General features: G+C 47.9%; 10 protein-coding genes across 10 annotated transcripts; 5 read left to right on the top strand and 5 right to left on the bottom strand.

The window, feature by feature from the left end:
* Positions 1 to 295: 295 nt before the first annotated feature.
* L228DRAFT_236611 (hypothetical protein) lies at positions 296 to 763 on the top strand (the record flags this gene model as incomplete). The annotated part of the gene is made up of 1 exon (XM_018330846.1): positions 296 to 763. The coding sequence occupies one exon, from the start codon at positions 296 to 298 to the stop codon at positions 761 to 763; it is 468 nt and encodes a 155-aa protein (XP_018191078.1).
* A 133-nt stretch (positions 764 to 896) lies between these two features.
* L228DRAFT_255211 (hypothetical protein) lies at positions 897 to 3,005 on the bottom strand (the record flags this gene model as incomplete). Its single annotated transcript, XM_018333874.1, has 2 exons — positions 2,091 to 3,005; positions 897 to 2,009 (listed from the first exon to the last, which is right to left on the bottom strand). Exons 1-2 carry the CDS (start codon positions 2,574 to 2,576, stop codon positions 897 to 899), a joined length of 1,599 nt encoding a protein of 532 aa, XP_018191077.1. The 5' UTR covers positions 2,577 to 3,005.
* Positions 3,006 to 3,619: 614 nt separating this feature from the next.
* L228DRAFT_280758 (hypothetical protein) lies at positions 3,620 to 8,462 on the bottom strand. The gene is made up of 4 exons (XM_018335819.1): positions 8,182 to 8,462; positions 6,893 to 8,104; positions 6,074 to 6,836; positions 3,620 to 6,013 (listed from the first exon to the last, which is right to left on the bottom strand). Exons 1-4 carry the CDS (start codon positions 8,282 to 8,284, stop codon positions 3,790 to 3,792), a joined length of 4,302 nt encoding a protein of 1,433 aa, XP_018191076.1. The 5' UTR covers positions 8,285 to 8,462; the 3' UTR covers positions 3,620 to 3,789.
* Positions 8,463 to 8,623: 161 nt separating this feature from the next.
* L228DRAFT_258932 (hypothetical protein) lies at positions 8,624 to 9,718 on the top strand. The gene is made up of 2 exons (XM_018334117.1): positions 8,624 to 8,937; positions 9,003 to 9,718. The coding sequence occupies exons 1-2, from the start codon at positions 8,706 to 8,708 to the stop codon at positions 9,545 to 9,547; spliced, it is 777 nt and encodes a 258-aa protein (XP_018191075.1). The 5' UTR covers positions 8,624 to 8,705; the 3' UTR covers positions 9,548 to 9,718.
* L228DRAFT_227443 (DUF1000-domain-containing protein) lies at positions 9,696 to 10,807 on the bottom strand. Its single transcript, XM_018330451.1, has 2 exons — positions 10,464 to 10,807; positions 9,696 to 10,399 (listed from the first exon to the last, which is right to left on the bottom strand). Exons 1-2 carry the CDS (start codon positions 10,703 to 10,705, stop codon positions 9,952 to 9,954), a joined length of 690 nt encoding a protein of 229 aa, XP_018191074.1. The 5' UTR covers positions 10,706 to 10,807; the 3' UTR covers positions 9,696 to 9,951.
* Positions 10,808 to 13,694: 2,887 nt separating this feature from the next.
* Positions 13,695 to 15,146, top strand: L228DRAFT_280754 (DUF814-domain-containing protein). Its single transcript, XM_018335818.1, has 6 exons — positions 13,695 to 13,844; positions 13,923 to 13,963; positions 14,147 to 14,273; positions 14,415 to 14,518; positions 14,629 to 14,778; positions 14,924 to 15,146. Exons 1-6 carry the CDS (start codon positions 13,772 to 13,774, stop codon positions 15,068 to 15,070), a joined length of 642 nt encoding a protein of 213 aa, XP_018191073.1. The 5' UTR covers positions 13,695 to 13,771; the 3' UTR covers positions 15,071 to 15,146.
* A 443-nt stretch (positions 15,147 to 15,589) lies between these two features.
* L228DRAFT_78062 (mitochondrial carrier) lies at positions 15,590 to 17,539 on the bottom strand. The gene is made up of 7 exons (XM_018336856.1): positions 17,088 to 17,539; positions 16,921 to 16,955; positions 16,779 to 16,852; positions 16,313 to 16,714; positions 16,099 to 16,244; positions 15,925 to 16,039; positions 15,590 to 15,843 (listed from the first exon to the last, which is right to left on the bottom strand). The coding sequence occupies exons 1-7, from the start codon at positions 17,271 to 17,273 to the stop codon at positions 15,743 to 15,745; spliced, it is 1,059 nt and encodes a 352-aa protein (XP_018191072.1). The 5' UTR covers positions 17,274 to 17,539; the 3' UTR covers positions 15,590 to 15,742.
* A 2,531-nt stretch (positions 17,540 to 20,070) lies between these two features.
* Positions 20,071 to 20,806, top strand: L228DRAFT_204423 (zf-CHY-domain-containing protein; the record flags this gene model as incomplete). The annotated part of the gene is made up of 2 exons (XM_018329653.1): positions 20,071 to 20,391; positions 20,447 to 20,806. Coding segments are annotated over 2 exons (681 nt in total), but the record flags the coding sequence as incomplete, so codon positions are not given.
* Positions 20,807 to 22,466: 1,660 nt separating this feature from the next.
* L228DRAFT_280750 (hypothetical protein) lies at positions 22,467 to 23,637 on the top strand. Its single transcript, XM_018335817.1, has 3 exons — positions 22,467 to 22,896; positions 23,072 to 23,149; positions 23,297 to 23,637. Exons 1-3 carry the CDS (start codon positions 22,792 to 22,794, stop codon positions 23,399 to 23,401), a joined length of 288 nt encoding a protein of 95 aa, XP_018191070.1. The 5' UTR covers positions 22,467 to 22,791; the 3' UTR covers positions 23,402 to 23,637.
* A 1,001-nt stretch (positions 23,638 to 24,638) lies between these two features.
* On the bottom strand, positions 24,639 to 25,212 carry L228DRAFT_78020 (hypothetical protein). The gene has a single exon (XM_018336855.1). It carries the CDS (start codon positions 25,116 to 25,118, stop codon positions 24,831 to 24,833), a length of 288 nt encoding a protein of 95 aa, XP_018191069.1. The 5' UTR covers positions 25,119 to 25,212; the 3' UTR covers positions 24,639 to 24,830.
* Between the last annotated feature and the right edge of the window lie 514 nt (positions 25,213 to 25,726).

The following is a 25,726-nucleotide window of genomic DNA, read 5'->3' as shown; positions in this document are numbered from 1 at the left end:
TCCCCAATCCCAAAGCCATACCCTGTCCCATCTAGGTGACACAACAGCTTGGAAGCACGCCCACAAGGCTGCGACTCCGCATTTTGCCATTCCCCTCAATGCTCATCCAAGGCTCGGACGAGTTTTCAAGAAGAAATCGTAATACCTTCCATCATTACTTACCTGCCGGAAAGGCCCAGCAGAGATACATACACATAACCAAGTCCCGTGTTTAGAGGATCAAGGTTTCGTAGATCCAGAGACAAATATTTCTCTAGGAGAGTGACATGTTAATGATTTACACAGAGCAGAAACCATGTCGGCTTCTTCTCAGACGAAGACCGATATCAATTCTCATCGTACGGCGTCGACGAACTCGCAAGCAGGGTCCGCGATAACTCAGACAACTGTCAGCCAAGCTGGATCTTGGGCCGCTCCTGGTTTCGGCGTCGAGATTAGTCGATGGAGCGATGATACACCAACTGAATCAAGCATTTCTGCAAGAGCCACTGAGGCAGGGCTCTCCGGCGCTCGAAATTCCGCCACTGCATCCGTTCTCAGTAGGAGCTCATCAGCCTCGGGAGGAAGTACTGCTAGCAGCCAGGCTGCCGTTTCCGCCGAGCGACAAAGAACTCTGAGCGCATTGGAATATGGTGCGCCGCGCGCTCCAGCTTCGGAAAGGGTTTGCGAAAGTGTGGTGGGAGGCCTCTTGGGTAATAACACAGCATGTCAACAACTGAGCAGCTCTGGGTCTGCTGCGCAGCAGGCGAGGAGAAAGGATTAAATTGATTTTGTCAAGAGGAGAAATATCTCCTTGAGAACATTGCATAAATTATAGGCTTCCCCGAATTCAATCTGAGTATGCGAAATATGCCACATTAGCTCGTATAAAAACCGTTATTTTTTCGGAACCAGACTCAAGTTTGAATGAAACTCAAGTTTGAATGAAAAATCTCAGAAACTTGTTGTCTATAGTTTTTCAGATCTTCCAATTTTTCTGCAACCCAATGATTCATTCTGGGCCTCCAGAACGTCGAAACAGAAGAGCGAAGTTGATCTGATGGAACTTTATCAAAGAAGGGCTTCATCTGGAATCGAACAATGTTAAATAATCCAGATGGTGTTCGTAATGCACGATGGTAAGAATATTGACCAGTTTTGAGAGCACCTTCCATCACGCTTGCGCGCGAATAAACCAAGCCATTGTAGTTTGACCGAGTGCTGGCCTTCTCCTCCTCTCGGAATATATGGACAAATTCAGTGTAAGCAGTTTCGAATGCCTCAAACTCTGGGCCGTGGAGATCGCTTGGAAATTCGCCGGTGAGCCAAGCAGGTGGAAGCAGAAAAGAAACAGGAAGAGAGCATGCCCATTCCAGGTCAATGATAAACTTGATATTCCACTGTTCGTCAACAAAAATATTGCTGGCATGCAAATCTGTCAACTGCATTACAAAGGGGCCATGACGTTGAGCACGATCGGTGAACTGATGGAGGAAAGCTCTCATCAGGAGCAGATCGGTCGCCTGGCCCTGGGCATCCTCTTCGTCAAAGATTGCATTTGGCTGATATAAAAGGCGGTTGTCATGGCCTGATAGCAAGTCCAGATAGAAGCTATCCGCATTCGAGTAGGTTGTGCTTCGTTCGATATTGGTCGGAATGGCAAGATTATCCATCTCGTACAAGTGCAACAGGCCCGGGCGACTGGACAAGCTGATTTGGCCTTGGTCATTCAGGGTCCATGAACCGATTCGAGGTTGAGGAATTTTGCTCAGTGACAGCATGACACGAGACATGTCGCGGTAGAGATTTCGGGTCTGTTCTGGGGTGTGGGGTTCAAAAAAAGTGTCCGAGAGCATCCGTACATCGTCGCCCTCAATCCAATCTGTAATGAGATATCCGTGATCCGTAAAAGTCGTCCTGCGCTTTGGAATGTATTCACAAAAGCCCGAAATTCCGCGCAACCGGCAAAAGAAGCGCCAGACAGAGGCTCGCAATCGAGGCCAGAGAGGAAGAGAATGAGGATGGAAGAACTAAACCCATGAGAATCAAATCTGTTATTAGCACATTACTCAAACAAGCTAGGTTGTCGCGCACCGAGCTAGATAACTAACACTAAGGCCTCCAGGCACGCCGAAGCCTCGGAGCGTCGGAATAGGAACATCTGGACAGTTTTCCTTGATCCATATATAGGTCGCGGCCTCCGAGCGTACTTTTTCTTCAGCATTGCCTGGCTCAAAATATTCGCCAATCTTGAACGGTAAGGGTACTCGGAAAGCCATGTCCCGGCGGGTTTGCTCATCGACAAAAGACACTCGGACGCAAACATTGAAACTGCCATGTCGCCATACGGGGGTACCGTCAGCAGCGCGATCTTCTCTCACAGTTATCCTTCCCAATTCCGCGCTTTTTAACCCGCAATGCGAAGCTACCAGCCTTTGAATCTCGTCGCGTCGCTCTATCATCTGGACATAGAATCCCCCAAGTTTCTTAGGGTATTGCAGGGCCGCTCTCATGTCGTCTTCTCTAGTAAATGCCTCTTCAAGAGTGACTGTACCACGCAGCAAATGTCGTTTGGCCTCGACTTTGACCTCCTCCATAATTGCGAATCGTTGGATCCCGAATGGGGCCGCTTCGTGCTGTTTAGATTTCTAAATATATGGATGCGTGTCACATACGCGCTGTTAAGACGTCTGAGTATATATATCCGTAACACATTTACCGGCCAAACACCACCACTAATGCATTTCTTGCTTGTAGTAGATGTGATCAGTCTTTTGCAACTTTTTTGCCGCCGTCGCCGACACAGTCAAGTATACGGCAGATGTAATTTGAGGGGACCCTGAAATCTGTGCCCTGCTCAGGGGGTATATAATTTTCCGGGTTCTCGGGGGGCGTGACAAAGCATCTCAGTGGTCCAGCTGGCGATTGGGCGGAAGGGACATGCAAAAGCCCGCCCCCTGCTGTCCTGTCCTCCGTGAGAATATCTTGCATTATGCTCATATATGTATAAGATTTGGAACGATTAGCCACCTCTTCGATGGCATGGGCATTATCTGTTGTTCTCTTGTCGTAGAGAGCGCTTAGTGCACGTAGTCTTATCGGAAGCTAAGATTATAGTGGAATAACCCTGTCAAGCTAAGTGCGGGCCTTCCGCAAAGGAGCGAGGACAATGGTGAATGGCATAGTTAATTATTATAGCTAAGGGACAAGGGAGCAATGGACAGTAAGCAATCGCTTACTCTATAGTTATAACTTTAGTTGATGACTTTCGCTAAAAACCACACATATAGCGCTGGCTTCCCACACCCACCCCTCGCACCTGGTTGAAATTTATCCGTTTCAATCAATTATTCCATTATCTACTGTGACCGTGATACATCATACGCTGTAGACTCCTCAAGAACCCTTGTTGCTTGTCAGCCTGGCAGTATCAATTAAACAACTCCCGTCTAAACTGATCAACACTGTAGAAGCATGACAACAACACTTGTGAGTTCTGTTATTTTGACTGCAGATTACACTGTTTCACCAATTCCTGAACAGTTGGTTCTATGATAACCAATTTGCAAAAGATGTAATTAAGCTATATATGTAGAAGGTATCCAGTAACCATGCGAATACATCTTGTGGTATATACTTCACCCCACAAAGCTTCTATCAACGCAATACAATTCCAATAGAAGACTATAAACAAAGTCATGAAGGGAAATAAACAAAGTGGCCCAATTCAATGACAATGATCCATTCAAAAATTACTATAAAAAATACAAATACAAATAAAAATAAGAAGGAAGGAAGGGAAGAAAGAAACTAAAATCCTGCCATTCTCGGCCTCTTCCTCTTGCCGCCCGTCCTTCTTCCCGACGCAGGGGTATGCGCACCCGCGGCTGTCGCTGCAGCAGGCGTTCTTGCACCAAACGCACCACGCTCAATCTGCGTCATGGGCATATCGTTCATGCCTGCAAGGGCATCAAAAGAGGAACGACGATGCTGAGACTGGTCAAGAAACCCCTGGAATTCGGCAGCAGCTGGTGCAGGTCGACCGGCGGTTGCAAATTGAGATCTGGTGGTCTGGCGAAGAGGCGAGGACGGAGGGAACCCTGTAAAAGGCGTAGGAGGAGGATGATTAACTGCTGGACCTGAACCCGATGCTGCTGCTGTTGCTGCTGTTGCTGTTGCTTCTCTATCCTCAAAGCCAGTTCCCAAGTCAGACCGGCCACTGACTCGGGCAGCCGGAGTCCTTGGCGCACGCTGGGCTGCTCTGGGACCTCTTTGCGAGGCATCTGGGATTTCATGCTCCATTTCATCTTCCTCGGGAATAGCATCTTCCACAGGACCGGCGACCTCTCGCTCTCCGCGACTTTCTCTTCTGGGTCCAGGTCTCAAGGCGCTACTTTGCAAAGGATCATCCAACCCATCTGAGGGCAAAACGCCAGACATGTACCCCGGTTCCGAAAAGAAAAGACTGCCTTGTTCTCGTCTTTGATTCTCGCGAGCCGTCAGCATGCGTTGCCGTCGTTCATGTCGTTCTAATCGACGGCGGTCGCGCTCTTCGCGACGACGACGATGTCGTAGTTCGCGAGCTGCTTTTTCGGGGCTAAGATGTGCCAAATCCGCAGGAATACCTCCGGCACCAGTTGCCATGCTAGCTTCTGATGCGAGTCCAGCTCTCTGACTGAAATCGCCATCGTCTCCACTGTATGGTGTGAAGAGACCTTGAGACTGTGACATGGACTGCGAGGCCAGCCCCAAAGTTCCACGTAATTGAGAAGCTTCCCAATCGAAGTTGTCGGGGTCTTCACCAATTGTCCATTGAGAGAGGATCTGACTCATGGACCGAGGTAACGGTGGCTGCGGAGCCACTGGGACATATTGCCGTAGCCGAAAGGACGCGAGGTCTTCCTCGTCTTGGCTAAAGTCGTCGTCTGTGGACGTTGCGGTCGTATAGCCGCGGGTCGAGCGGGAGATGGATCGAGACACGGCTTTACCCTTGCCTTTGCTGGTGCTGATGCTACGACGGCGAGAAGGCGTGCGGCTGCTGATACTACCACTTCGACTTCGACTGCGGCCGCGGCCACGAATTGGGCTACTGCCACGTCTATTTAGGCGCGATGGCCCACTTGCGGCGCCTACGTGATCTGCCTGATTAGACTCTTGCAAGGGAGGAAGTTGTTGAGAAGCCTGTGGTGGAGGAGCAAGAGGTGATGATGGAAACGTGGTCTCATCTCCTACAGCGGTTGCAGGCTGCACTGGAGGCGAACTAGGTGGAAGGTCTGCTGCTGCGTTGAGAGCTGATGGTGTAGTAGTAGCCCCATCCTGCGGCGTTTGAGCATGCTGTGAGAATTGCGTACTGGGATTTGTGAGTTGAAAGCCCTGGTCCATTGGGACTTCTGAAGACGGCTCCACGGCTGCTCGGCCAAGGGGAGATCGCGGTCCGCGTCTAGCGGAATTCCTTGCGTCTGCGCTGTTTTGTCGGCCTCTTCTTTTGCTTGGAGAATCGTCCAGTTCGTCGTGGTCATGATAACGACCCCGTACCGCCAGATTGTATTCCCCGGGAAGGCTAGGTTCGGCGGTCGTTGGTCCTGTAAGAGAACGGGATGCCTGACTTTGAGTGGCGTCACCCACTGAAGGAGCACTATTGCGGATCACCCTGAGACCGATACTGGCAAGGAATAATTCGGCTGCGGCCTTTCGTACAACACGCTCCTTTGCGAGACGAGTCCTCCCAGGCACTGTATTCGGTAACGGGGCTAACCAAAGGCTAATCAGGTAGTCGTAGATGGCGGAGAGAGAATTGGATGGAAATGATGAAACTAATGACGACGGCAACCCCTCCGAGGAAACTTTTCCTGGCTTCGTGCTTGGCTGCAATGGGAACAGATCTGACACGGCAAGTTGGGTAATTGCCAGTCTGTTCTCGCCAGGACCACTTTCTTTCAATTCGCGTTCCCAAAGCCACTTGAGCAGCTCGTCAATGTCGGTAGAAGCTTGATCAATATCATCCACACGGGGTCTAGAGGGGCCAAGTTCTAGGCTAGTAGGAGTCAGTACACATATAAGATCAGCACTGGTGGTGGAAGAGTTGGTAACATACAGAGACACAATTGGACTTTCGCCAGCTTCAATCTTCGCGTCGAAAGCCTCACGAAGCGTGTGCAAATAGTCACTAAATTCGGGATCCTCACTGACGCTTCCCTCGCGAACTTGTATAGCATCCCTGAAAGCCATATCGTAGACTCGCTCGAAAGGCACGGTGTAGGGGTCTTCCACGGTAAGACCATCTTCATCTTCGTCGTCGGACAATCCAATGGCTTTATTGGTCCGCCCCTTACGTCCATAATAACCCTCTCGGCTGCGCCTGGATGATGTTTCTGCAAGCTCGATCTCATCATCGGCTACAATGAAATCATCATCAATCCGATTAGAACTTTTTAAAGTTTTATCGACTTTGCTCCTTATCGTCGGTTCCTCTACGAGAACGCTCCGTGCATGATCATCTTCCCCCTTTCCCTCGTCATGCCTGCGATAATACAAGGCCTCGTGCACGCTCAAGTCGTTGCAAAGTACGGTAAGCTGAAAGAACCTGATACCTTGCTCTTGATATGTGTTTCCTGGACCGGCAGGTAAAGCTCCGTGAGCGAGAACGTAGTCGAGGGGCCGCAGGGTGAGCGTGAGAATGTTGCAAGCGTGTGAGCGATCATCTTGGGTAGCAGTGCTTAGGAGGGTTGGAGGCAGCTTTAGGATATACGGATCGGCAATCGAAGTGGGTAGCGATGGAGGATCGGACGGCATAGCGAACTGGAAAACAGATATTAAATCATTGAGCCGCGAGTATATGAGTATAGACGTGCCGTCTCCTATTTCAAACGTCAGCTCAATGATAGACGTAAATGAGAAACTATAAAGTCAATACCTTCTTCGACTTTCGAAAGATGCATTTGCAAACTTGTATCGTCTTGACTGCGATAATGTCTCCATGACATCAATATCTTAACCGCGCTACGACCTTGATCCTCATCAAAGGCATCTTCCGGACCAGAAACGTCTAGCCAATACAGATGAGTGGACGTTAGAACGAAGACATGGCTTCCATTTGCAGGACTTCGTTTCATGTCCAGAAACCAACTGGTCGAACGAATCATGCCGAGCTCTGGACAATTTAATCGAACTGGTTGCTCCGCGAGATTGAACACCGCAAAGTGTCTCCGAGTGCACATGGCTATAGTTTTGACGTTTGCTGCCCAGCATATTCTCGCCCAGCCATCAGTCTGCTTCATATTGGGGAGTAACTTCTTCTCGTCGAGACCTTCGAAAATGTTTCCCTTTTTCCCCGCATCGCCACGGAACGTCCTTCTCTTCCAAAACCTTCCTTCTGCGTTCCATATGCTCCAGTTCCCTTCCTGATCTATCACCGCAAATTGCCGCTGATACCATGGATTGAACGTTACATCTGCATGGGGAGCTCCGCCCGTCTCGCCGCATTGCAAGGTCAAAATAGGGTTTGGGTCAATCTGAGTACGACGGTGATTTGCCGAAGGAACCGAGGGATCAAAGGCAAACGACGCGCTGAATTTTCGACGAAAAGCCGGACGCAGAATTGCAGTATAAGTATTAAAGCGCACAGCTAGCCATCCCGCGCCTTCTCCGTCACTTTCAGCAAAGCATATCTGTCTGACAGGACCCGAATCGCCTTGCCATGGCGCTTTCTCGCCGTCCCCAAACGTTTGGACGCTTAATCTAGTTCCTTTGTATCCTTTCCAACCTAGTTGTTCTTTTCGAAGATGCACAAGTATCACAGTTTCGCCCAGCTCGCCTCCGGCCACTGCGGCAATGGATACTGTACTGGTGCCTGATTTCTGATTATCAACATCCTCTGCTGTCCCAATGGCAAGCAGCTCGGCCGAAGTAGGCTCGTAAGTATCGGTGACCGTGGAAGCGACCTCTGAAATCTTGGCAAGTGGCGCAAGGAGTTCGAGCCCAGGAACGATTTCCGGATGAATTTTGCTCAGATTGAGTGCTTCGCGCTTCTTCTTCGTCCGTTTTCCTTGCAAAGATTCATGCTCCGTCAGGAGCTGCGATGGTGGTATAGGAACTGTAGAAGTGCCAACTGGATGGAGAATATTTCCTATACAAAAGAGAAAAGAGGGTAAACTGTCAGTGCACATAATTGACAATAAATCTTTGATATGAGAAATGCCATACTCCGACCCAGCTGTCGAGAAAAGTGCCATGTCTGGGTATCTCGATCATAGATTGCTTCTCCAAGGTGCCCATAGAGCAGGTCATTAAGGCGATGGTCAGCCATTTGGTTTGCGCCGAATCCTTGGTGTGTGAACTGTTGCGGTTGTATCCTTCATGTCGATTGCGCAACTGCTGCGCACAGGGAAATCACAAGAATATTCCAGATCAGCTTATATATCACGATTTCTTGTTTGCGCATAGGAAATATGCATCTATCCGCTCCTTTTATCGCGCCATGATTGTGCTCAGAAGGCGGAGATAATAATTTACTAAGTGCCGGTGCCCAAGAGGACTTTTGGTCCGATGGAAGTTGGTTGTCCCTGGCAACCGGCTGGGTTGTCATCCCCCGCCAAAACCAACATTTCGCGAGCAACACCAAATCTCAATTTCATCACACGTTATTACCACTTTTGAGGTCAATAGTTACGCAGTTGCTACTCCTCACAAACCACTAGATCTGCCAGCCAGACTGATCGCAACAGATAATGGCAGCGATGGCATTCGAATCATCCCTTTCATCAAGCGTCAGGCGCGCGTCGACCGCCGTTGTGCCATCGACTATGGCCGAGACACTTCCCAGCATCAATTTTGGATTCGAAGATCTACGCGACCGCATGGCCAAATTTACTGCTCGATTCGATGATTTCATTGAAAAGGGACGGAAACGCGTTCTTGAAGAGAGAAATCAATTTCGCATGAGCGTTGCCGAACTACAAGGTATTGCCAACGCAGGGTGATTTGACGGCAAGAAAAACACATTTCTAATGAGAGACTGTGAACAGAGGACCAACGCATGCGCCGCCGCGATATGGAAATACTGTCTCTTAAAGCATCTGCTCATAATCAAACACTCCAAAAAGAATACCAGGAGACTTCAGAGATGCAGAGCGCCATCGCAGCAGTGACGGCGCAACGCGACGAACGCGCAGCTCACCGCGATAGACTGAAGCAACAAATTGCCGATACCCAAAAGGCTATTACACAGCGAGTCGACGCGCAAAAGGAGCATGCGCGACACCTGGACAACCAGTCGCGATTCAACGTGCCGGAACTCGACTTCTGGCAAGACTATCTCGGTCTAAGAATTGAAGGGGCGGGCGTGAGCGACCACATAAAATTTGTGTACACCCATATTGACGAAAAGGACTGGGAGAGAGAGGCGTGGTTTGAGCTTGTCATGGACAAGAGAGAATATGAAATTGGACATTGCAAGCCCAAGATTGACAAAGAAAGGGCGGACGCGATTGTGGAAAAGCTCAATGAGACGAGAGACTTGAGAATCTTGCTGAAGGGCATGAGGGTGGCGTTTATCGAGGCAATGAAATGAGATACCTATTCGATTCTGCAATGTCTATAGGTACTGTGAGGAGAATGGACCCACAACGCTTCATTCGATGTTATTGTTTTGGTTTGCGGTTATTTGGGTTTTGGGCAATATATGACTGAATATACAGTGTAATGATTTAATGATTCTTGACGTCTGATCTATTTCAGAAGCTCCTTTCGCATTCTATCTAGCGTCTCCTGACTTCCATCAAGCTCACTTAAGTTCACACACGGGTGAACACAGATGATAAGCCACGAGATCAAGTTTACAGCGCTTTCTGCGATGCACATAAGCAACTCCTAACGCCGAGGACCCATATAAATTTTCTCCCTCAATCCCTTTTCCCTCTAATTTTGACCTATGTGTCAAATTTCCGGCCCTCCTTCCTGTCGCTCGTACGGGACTCACATCCCCCCACGATGCAAATCACTTCCTAATCCCTCTTTTGTCCCCACAATGGCCTTATGATCTCCCGGATTTGCAGCCGCCTCATACAGGAACTCAATCGGTTCGCGGTTCAGATGCATGTACTCTCCCTTGAAGGCGATATAGTTAATTCTCGTGACTTCTTCATCCTCATCGTCCACATCATCTCCTGCGCCAACTGCTTGCGCGAAATTGTCCACAAAGAAGAGTGTCAGAGACTGTACGGAGTTGAATAGTGCCCGTTTTACTGGAATTTCCTGAATGTCTGATGACCGCACCAATTGCAGTGTTTGTGTAGGCGGCGCTTCAGATGCCGTGCCGAAATCGAGATCGTCTCGGTTTTGAAAGACCTTTAATGTGTGGGGCGCCGAGGGCGAATCGCTGGTTCGAAGGAGGATAGAGTGTAGGCGGACTTGACCGGTGAAGCTTTTCGAAAAAGTTAGCTATAATTGAATGGTTCAAGGATAAAAGTAAGGGCAAAAACACGCACGGAACAAACATGAGCAATTGCTCATCCACATCACTTTGAAGCTCGGGCTCAACAGCGAATCTGTCTCCCCATGTCTTCTGCACAACTGCCGCGCCAGATCCCGGGGCCGCCTCGTTTAAAGTTGTGATCTTGCCAAAGTCAATCTGCTTGTATAAGAGAGATTGCAAGGCGGGCTGGATGTCGTCGGAGTGGTCGTGCACATGGCCGTGGCCGGCGTGTTCGTCGTGACAATGGTGTGACATATTCTTACTCCTGTCGCTTCTGAGCTTGGTTAGACTCCAGTCAATTATACTTTTGATATCGTTGACAGAGAAGCCTGTTATGTGCGGCTTGAAATATTCTTGTTTATGATGGTATTTATGAGTTCGGAGGGGCAGAACTTAGGTCGCTAGAATTGACGTCCGAGGTCCCTCAGGGTCCTCGCCAGTGACGTCTCAACGGTTCCTCCATGCTACAGCTATATTCTCAGCCCTAGAGCCGGAGAATTGTTTACAAGGGTCTAACATGTTGCAGCCGCCAAAGCTGTGCATATCTTTCGGTGTAACGCCTCCATTTTATAAGTTCAAACCGAGAAAAGAAGATTTTATAATTTTTTACTTGTTCTGACTATTTGCAACATTCTAAGTCTCTCTTCACGCTTAGGAAATGAGACTAGGAACTGGGAGAGCGCGCTTCTGCGTTAAGTTCACTATCCATCATTCTCATGCGAACGTGTTATATGTCTATATATTACTCTCCTCGAAAGGAGGCCGCCAGTTGTCATCGGCGTATTTGATAAAACTCAGGCGCAGCCTCTACTAGCCAGCTCTTTTCAATCTTCGTAACGTCCCTGATATATGTCTTATTACTCGTCTCCATGATCTCATGAAAAATGACCCAATCTGCTTTGCGATTCTGTAAGGCTATGATTAGCACCTATGGATCACCAGAGAACGTTTTAATCCCAGAAGGTCAGGGCCGCAGGTAAAAAGTACTTACAAACATCAACGATGTCGGATGAGCATGCAACATCGTACCACCGCTGACTGTCCTGAATGTCCCATCGGGCTGCATGCGAGCCGCATGTGCAAAGTATCCTGTCGTCAGACATTTTCTTATTTTTGTTCCCTTGTCTTCTCCTCCGACGGATAAAACGCCGCCAGAAGATAAGCTTTCATCGACGTTGATTCCAAAGCGCTCCAGATAACGCTTCAATTGCGCACGGATACTGACGGCTCGAGTCATCGATTTATAATTGAGATAGTTATCACGACACCATTTCGCGTCCTTTTTGCCTTTGGTGACAAACGTCTGGTAAACATTGAGTAGCGTCAAGTGATCACCTTCTTCCACGGCAAATTTACGTCGCGCCGTCTCTGTGGCTTTTTTGGAGCCCTCATGATGAAACCACACTGCTCCTTGGAGGCTAGTCATTGCTGCAATGGAGAGTATCTCGCTGAGACACCCAAATGAGGGTGCAGAGAGCAGTACTTTCGCCATCATTGGTTCAACAGAAAGCTCGGCCATGCGGGTACCAAGCGTCTTCGTTAATTTTGCGTAGTCATCGAGCGCGCCGAGAGAGTAAAGGAGTTCAAGGGCTCGAATGACGAGTTCGGCCGGTGGAGACGTGAGAAAATCGAAGCGCACAATATTGTCGATGCCTAATGCCTTGAGTTGGAGGACAACGGGGGCAAGATTCGATCGCTGAATCTCTGGAACGCTAGCCTCTGGTAGTGCGTTGAACGCGGACTCGGTGTAAAGTCGGAAACATTTCCCTGGCTTGGTCCGGCCTGCCCGGCCAGCACGTTGGGTTGCGGATGCTTTTGACAAGGGCGTAGCGGTCAAAGTTTCAATTCCAGTTGTAGGGTTGAAGGCTCGGAGTTTGACGAAGCCACAGTCAATCACGTAGACGATTCCGTCAATGGTAACGGAAGCTTCCGCGATATTGGTGGAGACAATAACTTTGCGGGTTTTTTCTGGCGCAGGCTCAAACACGTAGAGCTGTTGTTCTGTCGAAAGGCCGGCGTAGAGTGGTAGAGGTTGGAGAGACGATCCACGAGGATGGACTGAGCCCATGCGTTCTGCAATCATTTCAATAGCGGTATCGATTTCTTCCCGGCCAGTCAAGAACAATAGAATGTCTCCTTCAGCTTCCTTGGTATGTATATCAAAGACGGTGTTGACGGCTCGTTGCACATAATCTTCTGCTGGCTCTTCCAGATACAAGATGTCAACTGGGTACATTCGTCCTTCGAGACTAATGATTCTCCCAACATCGCCGCCAAGTTCTTCAGGATCAGCCCCTTCGGCAGCGCTGTCTCCAACGAAGAAGCGTAAAAAGTCTTCTGCTTGCAGAGTCGCGCTGCTAACAACTATTCTGAGATCTGGTCGTTTCCTTCGAATCTTTTTCAAAATTCCAAGAAGGACATCTGTGCTAAGGGACCGTTCGTGCGCTTCGTCCACCATGATGACCGAGTATCGCGATAGTAATGGATCCACGAGGGCTTCGCGCAGGAGCAGACCGTCAGTGAGGAATTTTATTCGCGTTTTCGAGGAAGTAACATCTTCAAATCTTATGCTATATCCGACCTATGGAACGGTCAGCACAATTCTAGCTCAAATTTCAGAGACGTTTCCCTTATTGAGATAGTTATACCTCTTGGCCGAGTTGGCACCTCATTTCATCCGCCACTCTTGCAGCAACTGTCGTGGCAGCCACTCTGCGCGGCTATTTCCATATATCATGTCAGCTCTGGCCTTATCCACATGCACAATGCGACTCGACTCACCTACCTGCGTCACAGCTATAGCCTTGCCATCGGCGCACCATCCTGCTTGCTCGAGAAACTGGGGTATCTGTGTCGTTTTACCGCTTCCAGTCTGGCCGACGACAATGGTTACAGGATATGTTTCAATCAAATATAGCAAACTCCTCCTATGGCGCGCGATTGGAAGAAGAGATGCCGGTTTGTGGAGAGAAGGTATATAACTGCCGGAGAAGTCAAAGTCGGCCATGGCGGATGACTTCCACGCTCAATTTGTATAATTCCTGCCCTGGACCTCTTTTTGTTCAAACCCCTTTTTATCCCCCCATGATGCTTCCCCTAAAGAGCTTGATCAAAGTGTGCTCATATACGTCGTGAAGTAATTTTGGTGTTGAGGGTTTGTAGATATGCGGAATTGTTTCCCTTCTGACGTCGCGAGAGCCCTGACCACGGGAATTTCCGCACGAAAAGTCGCTGTCACTCTCCAACAAACAAAGTCTTTCTCAATTCGGTCCTTTATGATAAAACGCTTGTGAAATATAAAGATCTAGAAAGGATATCAGGATGGTATACTATTTCTCTAGCAACACTGTCTCCCCGGCCGCGTTTATCTACGTTGGCAAAGACAAGGTCGAAAGTAAAACCTCCGACCCCTCCCCCGCCTCCGAAGCTTCTCCGCGAAAACAGAAAGCTAACTGACACTCGGCGCGTGCAGATGAGGATCTGATTAAATTTGGCTGGGAAGAGGACGTATGGTACTGTTACTCCAAATCTTATTGATAACATCTTGTAGACATTTATACTAATAACTCCATGAAGGGTACGTTTGGCACCTACAAATGCTCCTCGCGACGCACGTATATATTCAGGTCATATATACACGACGAGAATACTATGGCCTGTATCTTGTTACGATTATATACCAACATAAAGCTATAGTTTCATGTTGATAATCTTTCGAGCGCTCACATCTATCTCCGGATGCGCGATGGCGAGGAATGGGACAAGCTGCCGGAAAAGCTGGTGCAAGATTGCGCACAGCTGACCAAAGCCAATTCTATTGAGGGTATGTCTATGCTTTTGTTTGCGTCTCTACCATTTAGCATCTGCATGTCTCTGTCAATATGGGGTCCTTATTTTCCGGATTCCCCAAACCATACTCAACCTTATGACCGGTCAAGCACTGATGCTAACACAATTACTCCAGGAAACAAGAAAGAAAATGTCTCAGTGATTTACACGCCGTGGTCTAATCTGAAAAAGGACGGCAGCATGGCAGTTGGACAAGTTGGATTCAAGGATCAGAAAAAGGTGCGTTTCGCTTCATACACTTTTTACGCCCAATGATCTTGTTGTTCCATCAGCCACACGTCGACCTGTCCCAGAGGCAAGGTAGTAATGTTAACATAACTCAAATTAAGGTCAAGCGTGTTCTCGTGCCGACCCGCGAAAATCCTATTGTCAACCGCCTGAATAAGACAAAAGTCGAAAAATTCCCAGACTTGCGCGAAGAAAAGGAGGCTCGGCTCAAGGCATTGCGGTGGAAAGATCGTGCCGCGCAGCAGGAAAGGGTACGTCTGGCTCCTATATTTGCATTCCAATTTTTGCCCACAGCTGTACGATCCTTTGTAGTTTGGTTTCTTGAATCGCATAATCCCTGTTTGCTGAAAGGCATAAGAAATGGAAGTGGGAAAAAAAGCTAACATGAATATACAGAAAAAAGAAGAACTACGCGTGGCCAAAGAGCGACAAGAACTTGCGTGGCGTCGAGACCATGCCTACGACGACTTGTTCACAGAAGACAACATGGAAGAAACGAGTAATCAGAATCGGGATGCGGACTTTTTAGACGATTTCATGTGATACCAGACTAGGTGAAAACAAAAAACAATCTGCGCAATTCACGATATCTCTATACAGAACTCATACCCGCGCCGATCACGTACGTCAATAATATTTTCCTAGAATTTGGCATGTTATATATAAATCAGTACAACTTGATATGTATATCTTCCAAAAAAACAAAAGTATTGATACATTGAAGTGCAAGCCCAAGCCCTAACCCAAACCAGATGTGTTTTGATGAGCAGCTCACAAAATTTGCGGTGGGAGAAAAATATAATATCGATGGCAAACACAAACGATTTTCTTTGCCGATAATTGTAGCTCTCGTGTTTGAGCATAGATCTTTCTGGATATTTTGCAAATAAAGTAAAAATTGAAAAGTCATGAGTTCCAGTGTAGCTCTTTCTCTCTGCCCAACGCCGTTTAGAGTAACGAACCGTGAACCAGTAGCCAGTAAGGCGAATCCATATTTAAATAGCAAATAAAGAAAAGATCCGGCGACGAGAAAATAAAAGGCAACCAAGGTGATACTGTCAAAGCTGAAATATGGGACTCAGTCTCATTGCTTCGATTCGCCTTGTTGCCGTCCTCTGGGTGTATCAAAAATTGGTCCGAAAATTTTGGTTTGATGAATAATAACAGGAAAGAATAGATTGGTGCGGGATGGGAGTGGACCGCCGTCGGCCGTATTCAATAGTCTTCGACCTTGTTGATTTGTTTCTTAACGGCTTCAAAGGACGAGAAGAAGATGGCATTGACAAGTGCTGAGCGGGTCATTGATACTCCGAGGCCTGGATGGCCGAAGACGCAGGTTAGTACGGTTTCACCGCCCAATGCAGGTTTCTAGCGGAAGAGGAGGATGCAGGGCGTACCTCGGTACATGCGTCGGTTAAAGAATTCAATCTTTGGTGATTTAACAAGCTTCCCCTTGCTATGCATCAAACAATTTCGTTGGTATATGCTTTTCGCCGAGTCAATCGGATATATCTAGACATGGCTGAGGTCAGCACTGAGAGAATAGAATCTTTGCCGTCGCAAGTACATACACAAGCCCAACTGACGAGGCCACAAAGACCGCCTGCTACGACCACGGCCAGCGGGGATGTCGGCGAGCTGTCGCTAAAGGTGGCAAGCACCTGTTTTGAGCTCTCATATGTCATAAAGTAGATTCCCGTCCCAATTGTGTCTCGCACTGTGCCGCAGAAAGTCAGTGAAACGTTCCGAATAAAAAGGGAGCGTGGCCATAATTTAGAAGCTTACTCAAATGCAAATGAAAACCCGAATACAATCCAGTAACGCCTCTATGCTTGATGATATTTTGTGCAGTCCTTAATGTCCCCTTTTGCTGGTAACTTTCCCGAATCGGGTCGTCGATGCTCGTCACTTTAGTCCGGGCCATGAGCACGGAAATTTGAGCACTCAGCTTGGTCAGCTCAAAGGGGCACGCAATTGCTGTAATGACAGCACCGCTCGTCGCTCCAGCTGCTCCGAAACATGCAATTGTCGACAGACTAGGGTAGCTGCCTTGCATATTAGCAATGACGAGCGGCGCTGTCCCCGTGAGTTGCTCCAGCCATCCCGAGTATGTGTATTTTGCCTTTTGGTAGATGGAGAAAGATACGGTTCGCACCACGGTTATACTCGCAAGGGGTGCCAGAACGCCTATCGCTGTATTAGCGTTTTCCTCGAACTGCCCAGTACTGTTTTTGATTTGCAGAGTACTGACCACGCCAAAATCCTCTCAAGCCCTCGGTCCGATAGGTATGATTCAGGCAGTCAGATAAGCTATCAAACTTATAGCTACATCATCATCGTTAGCACCATCAAAAATACTCAAAGTAAACTTCAAAGAGCTAGATGATGCTTACGCTTGCATTCGCGTTTTAACAGAATCAAGCGGATACTAAAGTAATTAGAAGAGTCAGCTCCATGAAGCTTTATTTTATGCGTTTATCTCATCGCCCATGTCCTCATTCTCCATCTTTTTTTACTCTTGAAAAAGATAGCATGAGAGACAAATGAAATGGAAACATACGGCCGAAAAGGTGGACAAAATGCTGCTTGTGCTTGCCGCAATCTCGGTACGGTAATGTTTCACCCATCTCTTTGGTCGCTCGGTCGGAGGTGGCGGGGCATATGGCACATGAAGCGTGCGAGGGTCATGCGTAGAAGGAGACTCGGGCATATTGATATCTGACGGGCCGAGACGATGGCGCTCCATGAAGACCGGAGGTCCTCAAGGCAGTCGCGATAAGGCCTGCACAGAGTGATGGTCCATGAAGAGCTCCCGCCGCAGCGAAAGAAGGTGGGCTGGAGGAGCAAGAGGGGTCGTTATGAGCGGAAATGCCAGGCGCCAGAGCAATAAGTACTCTAAAGAACACAATTGATGCGATCGTCAGGTCGTCGCGTGCGCTGAAGGGGCCACAGGGTCCGAGTTCTTATTGTCCTCTCCGCAAATCCTTTTCGATTTTGCGGGGTTCGGCACAAAAATGGTCGAATCAGCAGGGATTGAATTGCCGGGGTTGGTGGGGGTTGAGCCGTGAGAGATAGAGAAAATGTAGAGAGGGAGAAAGGAGGAGCAAATGGTGGGTATATGAGCAGGACGTATAAGAACGTTGCCAGGGGGGTTCAATATGATATACGGTGGTTTTCTGTGGGAAAAGGTGCAGTGGTAGCAATTGTCGTGGGAAATGTTTCCCCCAGACGCGGAAAACAGTGAGTGGGGTGTGAGAGTGAACGGTGGAGTGGCCGGAAATGGCTCCTCAGTGTCGCGATGAATCCCCGTCTTTATCGCCTCACCAGTCCTATTGCAGACAAGATGAGCGTGACGAGATATTGGGCTTTCCTCTTCCTTTTCTCGACGATTTTGGCAAAGGAAGAAACAGATTTATAGCACTGAGACCCTCTAGTTGAAAACGCTTAAGGGGGGTTTAGTAACTACAGCACATATTGGGAAAGTTACGCATCTTGAGGGACAAATATGCCGCATTACACATGGCCGATAAGCAACAGATGATATGATTATTTTATAATGGTAGTGACGGGGCCAGCTTTCTGCACTTGTGTTCTAATGTCCGTGTCACTCATAGAACGTTTTGGCTTTTTTATTGCACAGTTAAGGTTTGCAGAAACCGCTGCGGGGAAGCTGTCAAGCCTCTGACGCCGTGATTGCATTCCTTGTGTTTCCTTTCGACCCTCGGCAGTGTGCTGCTTGTGATACTGCAAGTGATGAACCGGGGGACTCCTTTAAATCCTCCGATTGCTGCTTCTCTGGTCTGACTGACCAGGTTCTATCTTACTGCGCATTGCGAATTGCGAAGTTTCTTCTATTCGCTCTGATATTCTTCGCCCTCAGGACCATTCGAGCTGGGAGCTGAAACGAACTCACCTCTGCTCATCACGTGATCCAACATAAGGCATGCCGTCATCGTCGGTCCTTGCTTCATCCGGTACCTTTTTATCAGCGAGCTTTGCCTAAAGCCAGCAAAAGGTGAATTGCTACCTTTCCTTTCCTTTTTTTTTCAAATTTTGTTGTGTTTTCTCTGTTAATGATTACAGCAACAGGAAGCAATATTCTCTGCAACTACATAGTACTACAAATATCATCTTCCAATGTATGTACCTGGACCTCCTGGACCCGATTGAGTCGCACTGCAGCAACTTAACTTACTCACCTTATTTGCGGCAGATTCGGCAATTACATAATCCATTCTTCAGGCTATTTCTCGGTTATATTGCCTCAAACGGTCATTGTTCCTGAGGCTGAACCTCGGCAACGGCGGAACCTTCCGTGTGGCATCGTCGGTCCCTTAAGTTCCCGCAGTGTCCTCGTTGCTTCCCCGACATCCAATCCGGCATAGGCGGTGAGGAGTTGACCGTCTCTTCCTCCCTTGTGGCATTGTTACCTACCTGAGATATGAGAAGTCCAGCCCGCAGGCAGGCGAGGATTTTCTTTTGCTGCGAAACAAGGCGCCGACCGTAATTATCTTTCACCGAATATAAAAAGCAAAAAGCAAAAAGCAGGAGAGATTGAGAGAGGGCAGCTTCACGACACAATTGCCGATTGAAAGTCACTCCACGGTCCTCTCTCTCCATTCTGCCCCACAAGGCTCTTTCCACAAATGAGCCACTTCATAGCTTCCTACCTAGTAGATCCCGTCGTTCGCCAAGCCCGCCGCTTCTCACGCTCCGGTTCTGGTGCCAGCTCCGACAGCGCATCGTCTAGTTCGCCCCGCGCTGCTGTTGCTCTTCTTCCGTCTTCTTCACCATCTCCATCACATGATCCTGTGCGGATAGGAAGGCGTCGTTCCCGTGCGCCGCACGACCTAAATGTGCAGATAACGCCAAACGGGATGACAGACACACCTGCCCCTTCTTCCAGCATCATGGGAGATGCGCCATTGGCTTCGTCACCAGCAGCTAGACAGGCGGATCCAACATATGGAGAGGCCTCTAGACGCGATGATATTCCCGAGGGTCTCCAATCGGCTGCGACATCATCACCTTCCAACATTTCTCTCGCTGGCGAGGGCAGTGCTCCCGGCAGGTCGACCCCCGCATACGATGCCGAAGATGCGGCTCGATCAGCATCAAGCGGTGCCACAGGGATCAGCGCTTTACCGGCGGACGACGGAATGAGTGTATTGAGAACCCGCATCGTGGAAATTCGAGAAATGGAAATCCCAGAAACGGCAAAGGCGCAATTGATGCACACCCTAATGACGGAGAATTACACCGCGAGAATGACCCAGCAGAATCTGTTGCAGCCTGGATCGCCCATCAGTCCGCTTAGCCAAGATCGACCTTTTACCCCAAGCTCGACAAATTCCGGTAGTCGATATATCCATGATGCTTGGACTCCGCGTTCAAGCGTCTCCATTCCAGATCCTGATAACCCGTATGGCCTAACGCCTGACGATCTGCAACCGACCTTTGTCCCCCGCATAATCCCTGCGCTGCAAGCTGTGAGCGAAACAGAAGGAGCTTCTGTGGCTGAAGAGGAAGTTGATGAGCCCCGGCTAGGGTGTCAACACTACAAGAGGAATGTCAAACTGCAATGTGCCGACTGCGCGCGCTGGTATACTTGCCGATTTTGTCACGATGAAAGGGAAGATCATGCTCTAAACCGACGAAAAACGAAAAACATGCTTTGTATGGTCTGCAGTTTCCCGCAACCAGCGGGCGCACAGTGTCAGCAGTGCAACACGACCGCTGCGTACTATTACTGTGAGATTTGCAAGCTCTGGGATGACGATAACGAAAAGAGTATATACCATTGTGACGATTGTGGCATTTGCCGCGTCGGTCAAGGTCTTGGAAAAGACTTTTATCATTGCAAGGTAAGCAGATTCTCCCGTACCGTTGAACGAAGTAGTAATCTTTTCTTTGAACCAGACCTGCGGTGTTTGCATGTCCATTGCTATTGCGGACTCGCATCGTTGCATTGAAAGATCAACCGATTGCAACTGTCCCATCTGCGGCGAGTACATGTTTACCTCCCCACACACGGTGGTGTTTATGAAATGCGGGCACAGCATTCATCACAAATGCTTCTACGAGCATATGAAGACATCTTACCGATGTCCCATCTGCAACCGAAGTGTAGTAAACATGGAGATTCAATTCCGCAATTTAGATCGTGCTATTGAGGAGCAGCCGATGCCTCCACAATTTCGAGACACCCAGGCAGTTGTTTCGTGTAATGACTGTTCTGCCAAGACAATAGTTCCCTATCACTGGTTGGGTCTGAAGTGTGGCGTGTATGTCCAATCCCTTGGCGTATTTTTTTTTTGGCGACATTTGTCTTCTTGTGGGCTTTAGTCTCATTCACTGATTCTTACCTTGCAGATGCGACTCGTATAATACTGCGCAGATTCAAATCCTTAGTGGTGAAGAAACTGCTCCAGCCACTGATCAAATGGCAGCAGCACTGGCTCCTCCCGAACGACGACAAAATGAAGGATCTATTCCATCAACTCGACCAACATCTCGTGGACGAGCAGCACGCCGGAACGGCGGACCATCTGCTCTGCTTGATATTCCGGATCCGCCTGCGAACCACCACACTCTGCGCCGGCAGGTTTCGTCTGCTTCCGCTACCGACGCAGTTCGATTTTCTCCATACCATGTACCCCAGCGCGCCGGTCGCTCCGTCTCGCCAATGCGTAACTTTTCAGACCTCTCGAATATCGCGCTCGAAAATAACCGTCACGCGGACGGTGACAGTCTGGCGTCAGATGAAGATTCGGTAGACTTTTGGGGCGCGGATGGCCCGAGCGATCGGTTCATGTTTAACTTTGATACGTATGCCGAAGACAGCAGCGAAGATGAAGAAAGCGAAGATGGCACAAGCGAAGCACCCAATCCAGAAGACGAAGATGATGATGATGATGATGACGTTGATCACATGGCACTTATTGGACATCGATGACGGTACAAGAAAAGTTGTACCCTCTACTCCTATGATTTATACACTCTCAGTCGGTCTGCCATTTGACAAGCGTCAGAAGAGATTTTTGTCCTCTGCTTGTCCTTTTCTCTTGTTGCGCCTGCTTTAGTGCGAGCATCTTGTCACTCACACTTTGCATCTGGCGTTCTTTGGCACATTTTGGTCCTCTTTGATTCGGCGTGGTTGGTCCTCCACCGTTTTCACCCAATAAGAAAGTGAGTTTATATTTTGATACCACAAATCCAGTTTACTAGCGCCCGCTTTGTATTCGCTGCACATATGCCGATCCATTTCTATTTTTTCGGGCATTTTCATCGGTTCTTTTTTATCTTTTCGTCTTTTTCTCTTACCCAAATATTTTTTGACATGGACTGGAAAGGAGCACCAGGGGGAACTTCAACGCAGAGGATACAGCAAGGTTAGATTATAAGTGGATAAGGTGTTTAGGTGTGACAATCGTTGGGACAGTATGTATATTTTATACGTGTGTAAGGATAGTATCGGAATGAATAGGCACCACGCCTGATTAGAATGCAATAATACTACTTGATCATCGAGAGTACCAGTTCCAAAAAAAAACTGGTGAAGTGTTGTCCGCCTTGGCCATAAAACGGCTTTTGAAACTTTAGCACGGCAAGCAATGGGTCGGACAATAGATCGATTAGTTTTGTACGAGTAATGTTGTTTTAAAAAGCGCGGCACACGATATGCTGGAGCCATACTCCGTATGTTCTGTCCCCCTTTGCGATATTTGACTCTGCGCTTAACTAGCCTTATCGCTGGAGTTGCCTGACTTTCAGTTGGGAACACCAGACTTAGGGGCAGTGCATAGTTATCCCACTAACCCAACTTAGCGCCCAGACCACCACCCCCAGGGGTCTAAACAAGAGTAAGTGAACGCGCCGGGTAACGATTCAACTACACTTTCCTCCCAAGCGCGCCGGTCAGCCCGCGACAAGAAACGTTCTCAAATTGCCCAGATTTTTTCCATTGACGCGTCTGCGCAAAAGAATCGCTATTCTCAATTTTAAAACTCTCTCAGACATTTCTCTTAACTTCTCGAAAGATCTGGCATCGGACACATTCATAGTTACCAGCGTAAAAAGACTTTAGGAATCAGTGTCAAATTGCAAGGGTCAAAAATTCAAGCACAGCGTGGTCACGGGAACACGGGATCACGGCCAGAGGTTCAAGGACCTTGAGGGTATCAGCGCGGAAAGAGCCAAGGAACGCAAGAAAGAAAATTCCTACAAAGTACAATTGAGGAAAGAAAAATAAATATCTACAGACCATGGCACCACCAGCGCAGCCGCAGCCGTCGTCACAGCCAGCAGATTCAAAACGAGCTGCGGCGCGAGAAGTCATTGATATCTTACAGGAGATTTCGACATTACTGGTACGTTTGGACATATCCCTTCTATAATGTATAGACTCCCTACTCTGCTTTTTTACTGCTCCATTTGTTCCTTCGGTTTTCTACACTGGATTGGCCTGCGTTGGATCTCTGAATGAATTCGTTATATTGGCATTTCTTATCTCATCTACAGCCTGACTGATAATACTGCACCCAGGACACCAAACTCGACCGCACGACCCTCTCGCTCTGTGTATCGCTCATTGAGAATGGCGTCAACCCAGAAGCTCTTGCGGTATGTTGAACTTTATCCTTTGAATCATGCATGGTCCCTTTCGTTTCGTGTCTTGGTCTCGTGATGTCTGCGCGACTACTACCCTTGTGTTTTTTTATTCTGTTCTGCGTCTTCAAATGCCGTTCACTAATATTATGAAATGGATAGAACGTTGTCAAAGAGTTGCGCCGCGAAGGCGATGCCCTGCGTCATCAGCGAGACCATGATCTCGTGTACGAGGAAGACGCTCGGCGGGGAGATTATTCTGACTGAGGAGTATCCTAGGTCACGGGATCAGGCCTGACGCGTGTTTTTAGTGGGTTTTAGGTGTATGGCGCAGAGCGGTACAATAGCATACATGTGGTCTTTCATTGTCATTTTTCCTTTTTCCCCCTTGCTGGATTTTCTTACATAGACATTAGCGAGTTTTCAAGATGATCATATTCTTTCACAGAGTCTCAGCATTCGAATAATATGACAAAATAATTAATTGAAGCCATACACAGGCGATGACCGTAGTCACTTCACCCGAGCATTACAATCGACTTGCAAGGACGATTATTAATACCTCTTAGGTCACTATTGACATATGGTAGTGAAGCTGTGCTGGGAATCCCTGGTATACAATACATCTGTACAGGAAATATTGGCCTTCACCGCGAGATGTTGCCGACTCCGCCGCATTCGCCACGGCCTACGCATATATAAGTAAACGTTCACCCAGCACTTTCCCTCCCGCTCAAGGCCTCACAGAGCCACAGCTCATCTCCTAGTGTTGCAGCTCTTTGTCATTGATAGGTTTATATTAGAATGACAGCTGGGAAAAAAAGTTCTAATCCATTGTACGTTTGTACTTCTATTGATAATAATGGCCTACTCTATGTCAAAGCAGAAGTATTAGAACGGTGTTACTCTTTCATTATTGCCTGAATAAAACCATAAAGAGGAGAGGACGAGGCGCATCAAACACTATAGGTACATACATTCAACAAGGGCAGCAGAGAAAACCATTGATGGACAAAACCCATTTGACGCCATTCAACGGCTCATTCATGGACTCCCGGGTTATTTTATCTTTCGTGGTCAATCCCGTCTTTCGTTTTCAACCTTGATTTTCTCCGTACCCACTTGACAGGTAACCACCTTAACATTTTTATTATGTATCTTCTTCCGTCCTGAGGATGGGTGACAAACTTCGTGGGGCCGCTCATAGATACTGAAAAATGTGTTTTAGCATGCCCAAGCAGTTCAGCCGGACTTGCAACATGACATTAGGTGGCAAAAAAGACCAACTAGATACTACTATGGCATTGCAATACCCTCGTAACATATTGTCAATCTGTACAACGTACATCTAAAGGCAAAGTTTTGTATAGTCAAATATTGGTTGCCCCTCTTCATGGCTTTAGAGGGCTGCAATCTGGGATGAAATGTTCACAATAACCTCATAATACAAGGGTTGACAGAAACCACGTATCAATAATCAAGACAGAAAGCACCTGGCATAAATGACAGCTGAATAACTATCTTTAGCTTATTAATCATTCCATTGAGATTAGCAGTTCTTGCCAGCATCTTATAGTCAAACATAAATTATATCAATAGGGTAGCTCAATCCCCTTACAGACCGTAGTTCTTCTAGAAAGCACACCATTGCCAACCAGCTATTATAAATTAGGGATGGGTGAAGTACCATGCTGTTTTAAGCTTCAATGGTAATGGAAGTGCCAGTTTTGCTTGAAATCGGTCCAATCACACCACTGCTGGGACCTTTGCCATCCTTCTTAGCATCTCGTTTCTTCTTCTCCATGCAATTCGGGCAATCAAAAAGTCGATTGTGGCATGATCCCTTCGAAGTCTGTTCAGGAGTTTTGCATGGAAAGCCTCGTCGATCTGCAGCATCACACATGTACACTCGAGGCTGTTGAGGAATCAACTTTGTGTGGCGACATTTGTATGTCACTGGCGCTGGGCTTTCCACTCTACACATTTTTTTTTGTTCGGTGAAGGCAACCTGAAATTTGCATCGGGGATAAGTTGGAAATTCAAAGTTCAACAAATAAATTGTACTCACTTCAGCAGTATGCAACAGAAGCAACAAAAGAATCGAGATGTTCAATTAGGAGTTTGTTAAGAACATGCGGAAAAGTTGGCGGGAGCAGCTCTCCTCTTAAATAGATGTTTTTACTTGAACTCCCTACATGTTCTCGCTCTCTATGCCAAGTAGACACATCTCGCTCGTTGATCCAACCCAACCACTTGGCGTTGCTTCTGGCCGACCAACGGCCTCTCTTGGTTTCCTATCAGTTGCTTATTTGGTTTGATGAAGAGTTATTCCCATACAGCTAATCCCAAGGTTATGAAGTTTGGCCTCCAGCGCCAAACGCTTTGGCTGGATGGAGCCGCTGGCACCTTAGACGCTCCTAAATGGGTTTAGACACGATATTGAGTTTTGGGTCGAACCCCGGCAACCTCAAGCAGAGTATTGCTACCTACCTACCAGGAGCTATGTCACTGACTAGTAAATCAATCGGAATTGATATCAATTGTGGCTTTCTAAATGGCAACAGAAGTAGCAATCACACGCATAAAGAAGGA

The sequence above is a fragment of the Xylona heveae genome (genome assembly GCF_001619985.1).
Source record: "Xylona heveae TC161 unplaced genomic scaffold L228scaffold_2, whole genome shotgun sequence".
In the NCBI taxonomy this organism is placed as follows: Eukaryota; Fungi; Ascomycota; class Xylonomycetes; order Xylonales; family Xylonaceae; genus Xylona; species Xylona heveae.
Note: the sequence above shows the minus strand (reverse complement) of the source record. Positions and strands in the feature narration are given on the sequence as shown.

What these genes read in the sequence shown, in the direction of transcription:
- L228DRAFT_280754 (XM_018335818.1), top strand. Translation starts at nt 13,772, where the DNA reads ATGGTATACTATTTCTCTAGCAACACTGTCTCCCCGGCCGCGTTTATC. An exon ending in GATTCAAGGATCAGAAAAAG is followed by an intron (nt 14,519 to 14,628) that starts GTGCGTTTCGCT and finishes ACTCAAATTAAG; the next exon opens with GTCAAGCGTGTTCTCGTGCC. An exon ending in GTGCCGCGCAGCAGGAAAGG is followed by an intron (nt 14,779 to 14,923) that starts GTACGTCTGGCT and finishes ATGAATATACAG; the next exon opens with AAAAAAGAAGAACTACGCGT.
- L228DRAFT_227443 (XM_018330451.1), bottom strand. Translation starts at nt 10,705, where the DNA reads ATGTCACACCATTGTCACGACGAACACGCCGGCCACGGCCATGTGCAC. An exon ending in CAATTGCTCATGTTTGTTCC is followed by an intron (nt 10,400 to 10,463) that starts GTGCGTGTTTTT and finishes TTTTTCGAAAAG; the next exon opens with CTTCACCGGTCAAGTCCGCC.
- L228DRAFT_258932 (XM_018334117.1), top strand. Translation starts at nt 8,706, where the DNA reads ATGGCAGCGATGGCATTCGAATCATCCCTTTCATCAAGCGTCAGGCGC. An exon ending in GAGCGTTGCCGAACTACAAG is followed by an intron (nt 8,938 to 9,002) that starts GTATTGCCAACG and finishes GACTGTGAACAG; the next exon opens with AGGACCAACGCATGCGCCGC.
- L228DRAFT_78062 (XM_018336856.1), bottom strand. Translation starts at nt 17,273, where the DNA reads ATGGAGCGCCATCGTCTCGGCCCGTCAGATATCAATATGCCCGAGTCT. An exon ending in GGGTTTTCATTTGCATTTGA is followed by an intron (nt 16,245 to 16,312) that starts GTAAGCTTCTAA and finishes TCTGCGGCACAG; the next exon opens with TGCGAGACACAATTGGGACG. An exon ending in TAACCGACGCATGTACCGAG is followed by an intron (nt 15,844 to 15,924) that starts GTACGCCCTGCA and finishes TCGGCCATCCAG; the next exon opens with GCCTCGGAGTATCAATGACC.
- L228DRAFT_78020 (XM_018336855.1), bottom strand. Translation starts at nt 25,118, where the DNA reads ATGTGTAGAGTGGAAAGCCCAGCGCCAGTGACATACAAATGTCGCCAC.
- L228DRAFT_280758 (XM_018335819.1), bottom strand. Translation starts at nt 8,284, where the DNA reads ATGGCTGACCATCGCCTTAATGACCTGCTCTATGGGCACCTTGGAGAA. An exon ending in TCTTTCGAAAGTCGAAGAAG is followed by an intron (nt 6,837 to 6,892) that starts GTATTGACTTTA and finishes CGTTTGAAATAG; the next exon opens with GAGACGGCACGTCTATACTC. An exon ending in GAAAGTCCAATTGTGTCTCT is followed by an intron (nt 6,014 to 6,073) that starts GTATGTTACCAA and finishes GACTCCTACTAG; the next exon opens with CCTAGAACTTGGCCCCTCTA.
- L228DRAFT_280750 (XM_018335817.1), top strand. Translation starts at nt 22,792, where the DNA reads ATGGCACCACCAGCGCAGCCGCAGCCGTCGTCACAGCCAGCAGATTCA. An exon ending in AGGAGATTTCGACATTACTG is followed by an intron (nt 22,897 to 23,071) that starts GTACGTTTGGAC and finishes TACTGCACCCAG; the next exon opens with GACACCAAACTCGACCGCAC. An exon ending in TCAACCCAGAAGCTCTTGCG is followed by an intron (nt 23,150 to 23,296) that starts GTATGTTGAACT and finishes TGAAATGGATAG; the next exon opens with AACGTTGTCAAAGAGTTGCG.